General features: G+C 44.9%; 1 protein-coding gene across 7 annotated transcripts; it reads right to left on the bottom strand.

Annotated features, from left to right (window-relative positions):
* Positions 1–7,743: 7,743 nt before the first annotated feature.
* Positions 7,744–11,986, bottom strand: BHLHE23 (basic helix-loop-helix family member e23). 7 transcript variants are annotated; one of them, XR_013939849.1, is made up of 4 exons: positions 11,198–11,986; positions 10,248–10,335; positions 9,821–9,910; positions 7,744–9,328 (listed from the first exon to the last, which is right to left on the bottom strand). XR_013939849.1 is itself a non-coding variant. In XM_080557503.1 (3 exons), exons 1-2 carry the CDS (start codon positions 11,844–11,846, stop codon positions 10,283–10,285), a joined length of 702 nt encoding a protein of 233 aa, XP_080413629.1. In that variant the 5' UTR covers positions 11,847–11,986; the 3' UTR covers positions 7,744–9,328; positions 10,248–10,282. The 7 variants fall into 7 exon arrangements, 4 of the variants coding, with proteins under 4 accessions (XP_080413629.1, XP_080413630.1, XP_080413628.1 ...); XR_013939848.1 differs by having other exon boundaries at positions 9,821–10,335; XR_013939850.1 differs by lacking the exon at positions 10,248–10,335.
* Between the last annotated feature and the right edge of the window lie 1,368 nt (positions 11,987–13,354).

Here is a 13,354-nt window from a genome sequence, read left to right as displayed (position 1 = left end):
CTGCTTACTTACATGAACAACAACACACAGAGAAGAGTTAAAAGTGGGACATTATCTTTCCAATGACATATTTAGCCAGTTATTCAGGCTATAATGAAGCTGTGTAATGAAGTCAATGTCCTTGAAAGTTCTTCATCAATTTTTTTCTCATCTGTCAGCATATCCACTTGCCGACACAATATTAATTAAACACAACATTTCCTGGAGTGTTGAAGTGAAGTCCCATCACTGATAATGAACAGGTTTAGGAGAGTCACATCCCAACAAAATTACTTTTTAAACCAGCCTTATTAAGCAGAAAATTAGACCTAAATCACCCTACAACATCCTCATTAAAAGCCACTGATCCTTGGCTGCTTCTATGTTCTAACATCTTTAATTAGCAAACTGCTAGTCTATCTGCCATGATAAATGCTATTAATCTTACCTTTCATTTGCTTTCTCTTAACCTATCATTTGCCCACTTCAGGGAGACGCACGCTTCCACCAGAATTCATTTTATTGCGTCTGATGTCCTTGTAAGGATGAAAAATGCAGCATTCACGGGTTAAACGCGACGGCTCTCCCTGCGCTCACTCCATCACTGAATTTCGTGATTTGTAGATATCTCAGACGGCAGAGTTGCTGTGTTTTGGGGGACATTAAGGATGCTTTCCTGTAGATATTTATGGGATACTGTTGTCAAGCCTTGATAGTAAAACACAGTGCCACCATGGATCGGTGACCTCTCTGCTGCGCTATTTAAAACCAGGCAGAGTTACAGACTCCAATTAAAAATCTCCTGAGTGCCTGTGAAAGCTCCACCCAGGGAAAAGAAATGCCTTAAAAACATGATTGCATTTCAGAACTGTAGCAACTAAATCTATAACCTTTTAGTAGCCTTTACAAAATGTGACAGCTTCACAGCTTCCTTAGTATTTGTTCGCAGAAGCTCCCGAATCTATCAGGACAAATAACATACTGCATTGGGCCACTTTCACTTTGCATTAATCAGAAGTAAACTTTTAATGCAGTGCCATACTATGTATTTCGGAAAAGCGTTATTAATTGCTGTGTTCTCAGGATGCCACCTTGTATGTGCAGCTACTTTCTCTGGTTTATATGGAATCGGCATTTTTCACTCTGTCAGCGCTCTTATTTTTACAGCGTGCCTGTTCATCCTTTTCTTATTGCAACCAAAATCGCTATGTTCAGCTCACAGCTCCTGGGCAACGGAGAATTACAAATTTAACCTCACCTAATCACATATCTGGTGTCATAAATTCAGTCTGCATTACTCAGCAGATCTTTCCAAGGGGCCTCTGAAAGGAGCGTTCTGCCCTGGACGTGACACGTCCCGACCGCAGCCGCCGCCTGTTGCAACCTCCAGCTTGAAGAGCTCGACTCTAAGGCTTGTTAGCATAATTTACTCATTTACCCCTACTCATTAATCTCTTTCATTGTTATTATCCCCTATTATTTACTGACCACACATGCTTCCCACAGATATAAACGCTTTCTCCTGGTGGCTTTAATGAAAGCTGCTTTTAATTTCACATTGCGGTGGGTTGCTCTTGCTGCTGGTGGGCTGCTTCTTTTGGGGGGCCATTTCGTTCTAAATGCTACGAAAACACAACCTTTCAAATTCTTACTTTACATCCTAATTCGAGCAGTAGGCTGTATGGCAGGGTGTCTGTCTCTGTGTTCGTGTGCCTGAAAACTGGGCATTGGAGCTAAGCTACCTGTGCAGCTTCTGCAGTCAGTGTCAAGACAGAAGCATCCCCAGGAGGTGACTTGTCCACCTAGTCTATGGTGACATGAATTACCCTTGGGAAACAGTTCTTCAGGATGGAGACAGCCCGGGCTGAATTATTTGTCTGACTTTTAGATGTTCAGTTAGGAACCATCTGACTCCCAGTGATTTTTTTTGGTCTGGAGCAGATGAGCCCTGCTTCGTGTGCAGGGGTCGTATTTGCCAAGCTGTGCTTTTCTAACGAAACCCTTCTCTCGACCCCAATGTGTTTCCATTATCTTTCCATCAGAAAATAGTTTTTCCTCATGCGTACGAAGACAAATGACATGCTCATTTACTTGCACACATGCAAAACGAGAATAATTACTCCATAAATTAGTTAAAAGATTTTCCCAGGGAAAATGAAGAGGCAGAGAACGAAGAGGAAAGACATGTCACTTCCACTTCTTAACTGCCGAAAGAGTGAAGATACGCAGTCCACTCTGTCTGCCTTGTGAGTATCTAGACAGACACTTGAATTCAAGATCACCTTCTTGTGATGGGCAGGTTCGAGGGAACCCAGTCCCTTGCAAGCGGCTGCCTTGCTTGCAAAAGGAAAAGCAAAGAGATGTTCAGGCAGCAAGAGCAGCTCCTGCTCCCGCTGTGCATCAGTTTTGTGTCCTGGGGTTATCAGCCTCGTGCAGGACTGAGGCACAAGCCTGGGGCTTGAACAGCAACAGAGACACAGAGAAAGCAGCAGAGGACAGCCCGGTGATGCCACTTACTGCTACGGATTGGTGCTCTCACAACAGACAGGGCCAGGATCTCCCTCGGCATCTTTGCATCTCCCCCGTTTCAAGGCAAGAAGCAAAGGGCATTTAGACTGAGCTCAGCGAGAACACCACCGGGTTTTTCACAGAGAGAGGATTTCTGCAGCAAGGCATTTCATAAAGCCTGGCCCAGATTCTCCCCCCGACTCGCCTGTGCTCGGTGCACGACAGGGACTGGAGAACAAAGGTGGCTTGAAGCCACCTTCCTGCTTCTCCCCTCTGGAAGCAGCGGGGGACTGGCTGCCCCCTGGGGCAGGCTCGCCTCGCCTCGGGCTAGCGCAGCACCAGGAAATGGCTAGCAAACAGCCAGACATGGCTACCCTTCCTTCCCCATTGGCTGCTGCTGCTCCAGAAGGAACTGGGAGGTGACTTGGGTGACACCGGTGCCCAGGGACTGGGAGCCTGCGGAGAGCGAGCTGGTGCCAGCGCGGATGTGGCTGGGGGGCAGCGCGATGTGCGGCTCGCTCGGGGAAGCTGCGAGCTCGAGTCAGTGTGTGTCCATGGGCAAACGCCTTCATCTTTTCGTGCCTCAGGGCAAGGCGACTGGGGGAGGACATAAAAAGCAAGAGAATGTCACTAAAATGATCCGATGCTGCTTCCAAATTTGGTTCAGCGCTGGCGACAAAAAGAAGTAAATATCTACAGACATGGACACAAGCGTGCAGCCCTCGGTGTGGCCGAGCATTATTATTCATTTATTTATATCAAAACTATTCTGTTTGCAGGCCGGATCAGAGTCCCACTGAGGGCAAAAGCATTTACGGGGGAGATTATCTGCAAGAACGAGGATTGAAACAAGCAGCACGGTCCTAAGTAGTGCACATAAGCTCAGAAAGGAAAGGAAAATCTGTCCAAGAAGAGGGTTTGGTCTTGCTTTCTACGAAATATAACGTAAGGACCCCAAGCACCTGGAAAGGAGAGAAGCATTGCAAAAAGGTGCTCTGTGCTGCACTGCTTATGCCCCAAAAAGGGGATTTGTGCAGAAGCAAGCTCAGCACTCCCCTCTGCGAGCACAGAAAGAGGACTCAAGTCATACAGGAACAGGTTTGCCTGCCGCGCAGTCTCCAGTACCAAGATTATCCTATACAGTGCCACATTCAATTGCAAAAAGGAGCGTTAGGAGTAATAGAGCTCCTGTAAGTAAAGTGCTTTCTGTCCTCAAATCTTTCAGGAAACTGACTGAGGCAAGAGAGGGAAAAAGCCAAGGGGAGAAAACTTGTTACAAGTAAAATTGTATTTCCTTGGACACTGGGGAGGATGTAAAACTAACCCAGAGGCCTCCAAGTCAGCAGCCATTTTAACATTTTGCGAGAGATTTTCATCTTTTTCCCCTACAGCCTCAGTTCTGCTGTAAACACCGAGCACACCCACTACGGCTGTCAGCTGCGTGGTTTGCTTTACACTGAAGCAGCCAGGAGATAAAAAAATACTTAAGGTAATAACAATTCTCAAACCGGTGGCATAAGGACGACTTCATGACATCTCCGTCAGTAGCACCATACAGGACGCTTTTACCTGGCGTCAAGCAGATCGATAAAAACAGGATGCATGCATCTGGCATCCAGCGAGAGCAACGATAACGCTGGTTCTCCATCCTGCTGTCTGCAAAACTGCCGACGGCAGAGCGAGAAGCCAACAGCCTCTCCTGCCCCCTCCCAAGACACTGCTTTGCTTTAACAGGTGAAATAAAAGAACGAGAAATATTATCCACGGGTTGTCAGCTTGCAGGGGCCACGGCAGTGTTTCAGGAGTCCAGAGGTTTTTATGCAATGACATTTTCTGGGCTGCAGTCAGACGGCGGTGTACAAAGTTTTGTGAAAACACGACAAAAGCATTCCAGTAAAGCTAGCAACAATTGACAGAAAAAAGACACAGTGGATAAATAAATTATTGGTATACACCTTCGTGCATGCACACATGCATGCAATGTACGGGAAGGCGTTACAAATATACATTAACATGCATGGGGATGTGCATTTTACACAGGTATACACGCATACATACAACCAGATATATCAATGTGATGTAATTTTAGGAGTTTATTTCTTCAGTAATCAATCGACTGCCATTTGCTGGAAGGCAAATCAAGCACAATAAATTTCCTCCCTGGTATCAGGGAAGAAGAAGCAGCAGCAGTACTACAGCACGCAGAAAAGTTCAGCAATAGTAAATTCTTCACAACACCATTACTGTGATTACCGCTTGGGCAAAGATATGCCCGCCTCATTGTCATTTCTTATCCTACATCAAGCAAAGGCTGGTGGGGACCTAGTGCTGCTGTCGCCCAGCTGAATGTGACCTTTTTTGGGTGACCGCGCTGCGGTGGTGGCGAGGGCTTCCCTGCTTCCACGTGAAAGTGTGAAGAAAAGAGCGCAGACCCCCGGACCCAGCGTAAGGTTTTAATAAGTGCAGAAATTATCCAGATAAGCTTTTCTTCCCTTAAATGTCAGCGTGGCAACTTCCTTGTCATTTGCAGGAGAAAATGGAAGGGGCTAAACGTCTCGGGATGTGGTGGGTTTTTAAGCCACGTAATGATGGCGATAAAAATCTGTAATGTCAGTTGCCTTGTGGCAATCAACAAACATTTCGCATTATGCTTGCATCTTAAGGTTTGCGGCCAAAAACCAGATTTGCCTCTGTCTCATTAAAATAACGAATGCAGTCCGAATGGATCTGCAATGATTCACTGTACGTCACACTAAATCACAACGCTTTTCGGAGCCAACTGACTATGGCCTCATTACTTTAGACAAAAGTGGGCTTGGAGGAAAAACTGGGGTGATGTTTTTTTGCTCGGCCATGTTTTTCCCTTTGAAATACTCAAGGCAAAAGAGCAGATAGTTTTTTTCCCATTGGTAGCTGGGGAAGGTTGGGTTATACTCACAGTGCAGTCCCCTATCGATATACATAAACACACAGAACGTTAGTGCTCGCGTCGGGAAACAGAAATTAAACCCATCCAAACGGCATTAATGAGGCAGGTTCTAATGAATATGAATAGCTGATGAAATTAAATACCTAAAAATGAAAATAAGCTTTGAAACAATGAACATGTATCTTTTAACTGTTCCGCTAGGGCAAGGAGTCTGAAAACCAGCACGCTCGTGTTGTATAAGATCTCACGTACTTGTGGTTTGTCTTCTGCAAGTCTTTGTTCTGCAACTTTCAGTGCCTTGAATACAGCAAAAATATTAAACCCCATTTTTTTCTGAAAAATCTTGGCTAAATCTCTAAAAATCATTGCTTTTCAATACTGATACTTAAGAGTTATCTATTTGACATTGAAGAATTTTTTAGAATTATGTATGAAACCATTTAGCGTATCAGGAATAAACATTAACTCAAATCTTCCTGTTCTTAATTGAGGCAAAAAATATTTTAAAAAATTGAGCTGAATAATTTTAAAACTATCTGTATTCATAAATACAAAGATAAGATTTTGAGGTAACAGGTAGAAGAATAAACACATGAATTTTGATTATGAAAAGATTATATAAAGGAAATTGTGAAAATCATTCAAAACACCTCAGTGAATGGCAAAGACCTTTCAAATATATTCTTTGCTTTTATAATTATTTCCATTTTCTTTATGCATATATGCTTTATTGTAAATAGAAAATGCCTGAAATTAAGCTATTTTTCTAAAACACTTTCTTGCAAACATATTTTAATTTGATAGCAAAATATTTTGTTATATATGCATTAGGAATTTTTTTCAGGTAGGAGCACAACTGAATAAGAAGCATTCATGGAATGATTGATTTAAATGTTGTAAATCCCTGAATTTTTCATCTCCCTTTGAACGGAATGCCAAAGGGGATTAAAGACTAAAGACATATCACAAACAAATTTACATTATTAAAATTACTATAATCAAGAGTGTTTTCTAGCCTTAATCAGGATTAGAGAAAACCAAACAAAAAAAACGCCAAACTTTTCTACTGAGCAATACTAATCAAAATTCTATCAAATGACAGATAACAGAGTAAAAGCGTTTTTGAAAATTAAAAATACTGGTTGGTGTATCTAGCATTCTTTCAAAATGTTTTCACTCATTTGAGATCTGAGCACCGCTTGCTCTGCTAATTCTTATGGCAGGCAGCAAGCACAGAGAAAATTCATGCTGCTAAATTTCCGTAACACTGCAAAGTCCGACCTCTTATTTCTGTGAGCATGTCCAGGAAAAACACTTGTTTGAATATATTCCACAGAAAGAGGAGGGAAAAGTGCAATGTGGAGTGCTTAGTTTTGTTCTGAATTGTAAGCAAAACAATCAAAGTTGGGGAAAACTGGACTAGAAACCTGCTGTCTAGGGTGCCGCAGGGAGAACTCAGCCTTCCAGCACGCGCTGCGACTTTGGCGACTGCGCTGGCAATAAGCAGGTTTGCTCTGACGAGCTGTGGAAGCTTTTAAGTGTCTTTATCCACTGTGCTCTGTGCTTCACAGCTATGCTACAAGGCTAATACGGTAAAGGGATCAAGCTTGCACAGATTTTTCTGGTCCTCTGGAGCCTCTTAAAGAGGGCAGCATTACCCTGGTTTCGGAAACCACACGGAGCTGTGGAGCATTGGGCCCCGTCGCACTTCCACTACTATTCCAGATCGTAATGCAGCAGCAGGACTGGACCCCACATTCATTTCAGCCTTGTGAAACGTCGACTTCTGTTTTGCAGTGGAAATCCTAGAAATGATTATGTAAAGAACAATCCTGAAAATGATCAGAGAATGATGAGTTTTGTTTTGTAAAGCCTGGGAAATGAGCTCAGGAAAGCAGCAACATGCAGATATTGTGCCTGTCCTTCACAAAAACAGCGATATGGATTAAAGAACAATGAAAACAGCGTGATTCTCATGGCTTTTCTAGAAACCACAACCGATTTAACCTTTTGCCAGTATCTGGAGAAGAGAGCTGTCATCCAGGCCCTCCATCTTCAAACCTGTTGCTTTGCTGTATTTAGTTCAACAAGATTTTACCTTGCAAGGTCAAGATTGGCAATGCCAAATCGCGACTGATGCAGTGCAAACTGAGAGCAATTTCCAACTCCCTCTTAGTAAGGTTACGCTGGCTAGTAAAATGTTAAGTTTTGGATATTACATATCATACAAAAGCAACAGGCAGGTGAGTAGCATCTCCTCTTTGCATCTCTTCCTAATGAGACCGTGTGCTGACTATTTTTGCAATTTAAAGAAAAACTAAGGGAGGTAAGAAAACAATATATTCTTTAATTAAAAGTTGGCATTGTCTTTTCTTTGAACATACCAGGATAACGAGTAGAACACATGATCTGTATTTCAGTTCCATCCCAGCATACATCATAAACCCTTCTTTATAAAAAAAAAAAACAAAAAAAAACCAAAAAAAACAGGAATCATAACAAGGACATTTGAGAAGAAAAAGGGAGTTCCAGCATTTTGAAATGCTCCCTTTATATTCTCTGAAACACCAACCAAAACCAGACACTTAAAACCCTTACAAGGAACACAAAATAGAATTTTTTTTCATTGGGGAAAAATAAATGACAGGTCACGGGATCTTATCCCCAGGATAACCATCCACATTTGCAAGGTTAACACTGATGCTTCACACACACAAATGCAGTAGTCAGACGCTAATTTATCTCCTCCCAACAAAACCATCTTTCCAGCAGTATCAGGCATTCACTTGGCAGCAGTTTTAGCAGCAGCTCAACGCAGAGCAAATCATACCGAAACAGATGCCTTCCTGTCAACAGGAAGCACGAAGGGCTCGGTATGGATTCCAGCTCTGTACAAAAAAAGAGTTAAAATCCTGCAGGTCCATGGTGGCTTAGAAAAAGTCACGGAACCGAACTTTCAGATTATCTCAGAAGCTAGTCACCTTGTAGTTTAATATTAATTCGTCTGTTGCAGAGTTATAATTGGGCTTCTTTTCACTCTGGAATTAAAACAACCGTACTTTAAAGTAGATTTTAATAATTATTTACACGTTACTTTAGTATTGCTTTGATAAGTTCTACATTTGTTTTTAATACTTAGCCTTTTAACAGTACTTAGATACTCAGGCTTGCTTTTTTTAATTTTTTACATTTTCTTAAATACAGGTTTTAACTTCTGCATTTGAAATTCTATGTTTAGCCTCCTGCGATCAATTAATTCAATGTTCTCAAAGAGCCTTCTGAATATTTCAAGGACTCCCTGAAGGTGAATTTTTAGGATTCCAGGTAAATACAGTAATATGAGCAAGCCTTTTTCTCATGGATACTGTAGGAAAAGTTAATCATTGTACTAAGAATAGTTGTTCCAAAAATATCTTAAAAATAACAATCTGCAAGACTACGAAGACTTTTCTCAGCTCTGAAATTGAGCCACTTTTCACCATAATTATTTGAGGAAAAAAAAGCAATTGTAAATTCAATTGTTATTAGTGTAAGTTCCTAACCAACCCAAACTCCTTTTTTTAATATTAAGCTGTTAAGTACTCCAACTATTTTAGTTTCTGTTAAAATAGAAGTTAAACCATCCTCCATTTAAATATTCCCAACCGCTCAATTTGCAATAATTTTAACCAGAATTAACAAACATTTAGCTAAAAATCATGATTCTGTTACACAGACCCTCCTCTTTTTTGTTTCAAAATAATTTCCGGCAACAACTCAGTCTGCAAGATATCGAATGACCTTTGCTGATTTGCAGTTTCCAGTCAATTTTGCTTCAGGAGTGGTTTTGGTTGGCTTTCACTTCATCAGATGCCTTTAAAGAATATTTTCAAGACTTTCTTTTACGGAAAGAGGTACAACAGATAAACTGTTCTGAAAAAAAAGAGGAAATGATGATATAAAATTGGAAGTGAGCAAGAATCAGTTTTAAGCATACGTCTTTATGAATGAAGCTGAATCACACACTTCATTTTCCAAACACAAAAAGTCTTTCGGAAATGTATTAATTAAAATTAAGTGCCACCGACAAGCAGCTTTAGAGGGATGGCAGTCCTTTTCAAATTAGCATAACACTAACGACAGCCATGGAAATTGGTTTAATAACCCTAAATAGTTACACCCCACTCCTAACACAAATGGCCACGGACAGCTCGAGCCCCTCAGGCTGCGACTGTACCAGTTTATGTGGTTGCTCTGACACGGGGTGGGTATTCCTATCTGAACAGAAATCACTGAGTGCACCTCAATTATGATTATATAATGATTAGTGAAGCATACAAGGCACCAAAGCGTTAAACATAATAAAACAGAAAACCAAAGTAAACCAGCACGTTGACATCAAAACTTGGTCGGCGAGGGACTCACTTGGTAACTCGTACTACCGCAGTCAGTACTTGGCAAGAGATTATTCATTTAGCCGTGACATTAAGCAGCCCAAACCACACGTAGGTCAAGCTGCAGATATAACAGAAAACCAAGCTGAAGGGACGAGCAGAGTCTTTAAACAATTTCCTTCCCTGCCGTGTTTTACACCGGTGTCCTCGGAGCTAAGCTCAGTGCTACAGCAGCCCCATTTAAACACAGCTCCAGCACTGGGGGCAAAGCGCTCTCCAGCAAGCATCCAAATACATAAGCTAAACCTCATGCATTTACAGTCTGCTTAACTGTAAACGTCAGGCACAAACAACATTTTTGTGTGCTTGAGATTCATTAGAAAAGATGGAGAAAAAAACAAAATCCCTGCTGAGAAGCTGAATTTCCACAAGCTTTTTAAAGCACGATGATTGTTCACCTAAGTTCACAGCGCTGCTCCCCTGCGAAGCACTGCTACAGCACCTCCTCGTTACCTGACTTCAGCAGGGCTTTGCTCGGACTGCCAGCTGGTTTTAGAGACATGTAGGACAGAGAAAGTGGTTATTCATGTCTTTTATTTATTATAAATACATATAAATATGTTAAGTGACCTTTGTTTTGCTTACGATGAGCAACGACTTTGGAAAATCTGGAAAACTTAACCAAGCTGAGAAACAGGCAAAAAGCAGGCATTAGCATACAATCAGAGTCCCCTCAGTTCAAGATTATTTTGTTCTAAAGATCAAAATAATGCATCTTATTTTGAAGCATCTATAGCTTTATCAAGAGCACCAGACTGCCTCCCTCCCAGGAGCTGACCAAATGACATTTTCATTCGGGTTTTTGGGCACAAGCAAGCCCTGTCTGGCTACGGATGAAGCCCCTCATTTACGTGTGGCTCTGAAACATTGCATAGTTTCGGGGCTGGGTTTTCTTTCTTTCCTTTTAAGCTGTTTTCAACCCAGATCAATCAGTCCAAAGAAAACTCACTGAGGTTTCCACTTCCAGATCTCTCTCTCTCTCCCCCTCCCTGTGCTCCTGTAGTATAAAAACTGCTCAAGAACTTTGCAGGTCAGAGCAGGCAGAAAAGAAACGCCACGCTCACAGTCCGCTAACGGGCTGGGAGGGAAAAAACTACCGATGGAGTTACATGGGGGAAGAAACTAAAAGTTAACGGTGGGTGTGTTTTGGGTCTGAGCATCTCCAAATGAGGTACGAGGGGGTGATTTAATAAAAAACGAACAAACAGAAAACCCAGACTTAACTGATGGCAGGAAGCCGGGGCTGGTGGCGAGCGGAAAGAGAGGTGCACAGGAAAAAAAAAAAAAAAGAGAAAGAAAAATAAACCCGAGAAGCCTGAAGAAGGCAGAAGTCAAGGCTTGTCGTTACAGTGTTTGCAGAGGGCAGAGGCGGCTCCCGTGAAGGCAGTGCATTTCTCAGGGCAGCCGGGCAAGGCCGTGCTGGTGAAGGGGTAGACGGCCGACTGTCCGAAGGGGCTGAGGGTGGCAGGCAGCGGGGCGCCGAGCGCTTGGCCCTGGTTCAGGTAGGCCACCAGCCTCCGCATCTCCTCCAGAGCCTGCGCCTGCATGAGGATGTAGTTCTTGGCCAGGAGCAGGGTGGCAATTTTGGACAGTTTGCGCACCGAGGGGCTGTGGGCGTAGGGGATGACGGAGCGCAGGCCGTCCAAGGCGTCGTTGAGGTCGTGCATCCGCCGCCGCTCCCGCGCGTTGATGCTGAGGCGCAGCGAGCGCTGCTCCTTGGGCTTCTTGCCCAGCGCGGCCCCCTTCAGCTTGCCCTCCCGCTCCAAGGCCTCGCCGCCCTTCGCCCCGGCCTCGAAGCCGTCCTCCTCGTCGCCGCTCTGCTCGCCGCTGCTCTCCGCCGCCTTGCCCAGCGCCCCGGGGTGGTGGAAGGCCGCCCCGCCGCCCCCCGCCAAGGCTCCCCGAGGGCTCGGGGCGCCGCCGTAGGAGAAAGGCGACGGGGCGTAGCCCGGGGCCAGCGCCAGGTACGCCTCGCCGGCCAGAGACTTGAGCTCGGCCATCCTGCCTCCCTGACGCCGCCCCGGCGCTGAGGGAGGAGGAGGATGAGGACGGCGATGATGAAGAGTAGGAGCCGGCTCCACCGCTCCCCTGCTCGCCACTCCGCGCCGGGGGCGGGCTATGAGGCGGCCGCGGCCCCGCCGCCGCTTATATAGCGGAGAGCGGCCCGGCGCGAGGCCCTGCCGCCCAATCAGAGGGCAGAGAGGGACGGCGGGAACGGCCCCGCGCCGGGCGCAGCCCCGCCCTCGTCCCCGCCGCCTGAGGCGGGCGCTGAGGGGAGCGGGGAGGGGCGGGCAGCGCGGCCCTGAGGAGGCAGTGGCAGGGCGGTGGGAAGGGGGGGCAGGTGGGTCCCCTGCGGATAGAGGGGGGCTCCGGGAGTGGCGGGGTGAAGTCTTGTCACTGGTGTGCTCTGTCCGGGTCTGCTGTCCCGGCACCATGCTCCTACCCCGTCACCACACTCCTGTCCTGTCACGATGCTCCTGTCCTGTCACCACGCTCTTGTCCCATCACGATGCTCCTGACCATCACCACGCTCCTGTCCTGTCACCATGCTCCTGTCCCGTCGTGATGTCCTCCCTTAGAGGAGCTTTTAAAAGCTCTAAATTTCCCTTTCTAAAATGAACAAGAAAAGGCGACTGTTGAGCTGATGCTTCAGCCTTCCTCTCACTGGGACACTAGTTGGAGCCCCTGTCATGCAGGATTTTTCAGAAAGCTAGCAAGGATGTCAAGGTTGACCTTCTGTCAGAGTTTGTAGAACCCAGTGCAAAGGGTGCAGATCAATGGTTTGTGCAATTCCCCAAGTCTGATCTCGTTTGGAGTCCATGGTAAAATACGTTACCATGCAGGAGTCCATCTTATTGTGGAAATGGCCACCACACCCTAGTCCTTGTTAGCCCCCAAACAAATAAAGAATTGATTAGAGAACATACATACATATCTGTGTTTATATATGTGTATATATATATATATTTGAGAGAGAGCGAGCTTTCTAGTGTCCTTGTCAGGTAAAACTGGAGAAGTGAACACTTCCCCAACCCCACACCTGGGACCACCAGTCACAGAATGGTACATATTGCAATGGGAGGCAAAGTCATGCAAGGTCTTGACAGCTTGTGGGCATGGCTTGCTGGCCTGGTCGCTCTGATTTAGGTGAGGATGACAGCGGAGGTACCTGTTGTGATGAGAGATTTCCAAGGCAAAGGCCCCGTCTATTTCCATTTCCTTCAAAGGCTCACTGTGCTCCTTCATTCCATGTACCAGGAAAAGAAATGTGATCCTTCGTGACTCAGTCTGACTCTGAAGGGACTCTCTGTCCTTCCCAGTTATACCAGTAACTGAGTAGTAAGCTCAGAAAGGAAACAAATCTCTTTTTTCATAACCATTTTGGTAGCATAGTGGCCTGCAGTGAGAGAAATTGTGGCTGTGGGGGAATCCTTGCCATGACTGGGAGAGCAGTCCACAGGGAAATCCCACGGGGAATCCAAAGCAGCCACTGGCAGTGGTGAGAGCC

The sequence above is a fragment of the Anser brachyrhynchus genome, assembly GCF_964034855.1.
Source record: "Anser brachyrhynchus genome assembly, chromosome: 16".
Taxonomy (NCBI): Eukaryota; Metazoa; Chordata; class Aves; order Anseriformes; family Anatidae; genus Anser; species Anser brachyrhynchus.
The sequence above is the reverse complement of the archived record's forward strand: the minus strand, read 5'-3'. Positions and strand labels throughout refer to the sequence as shown.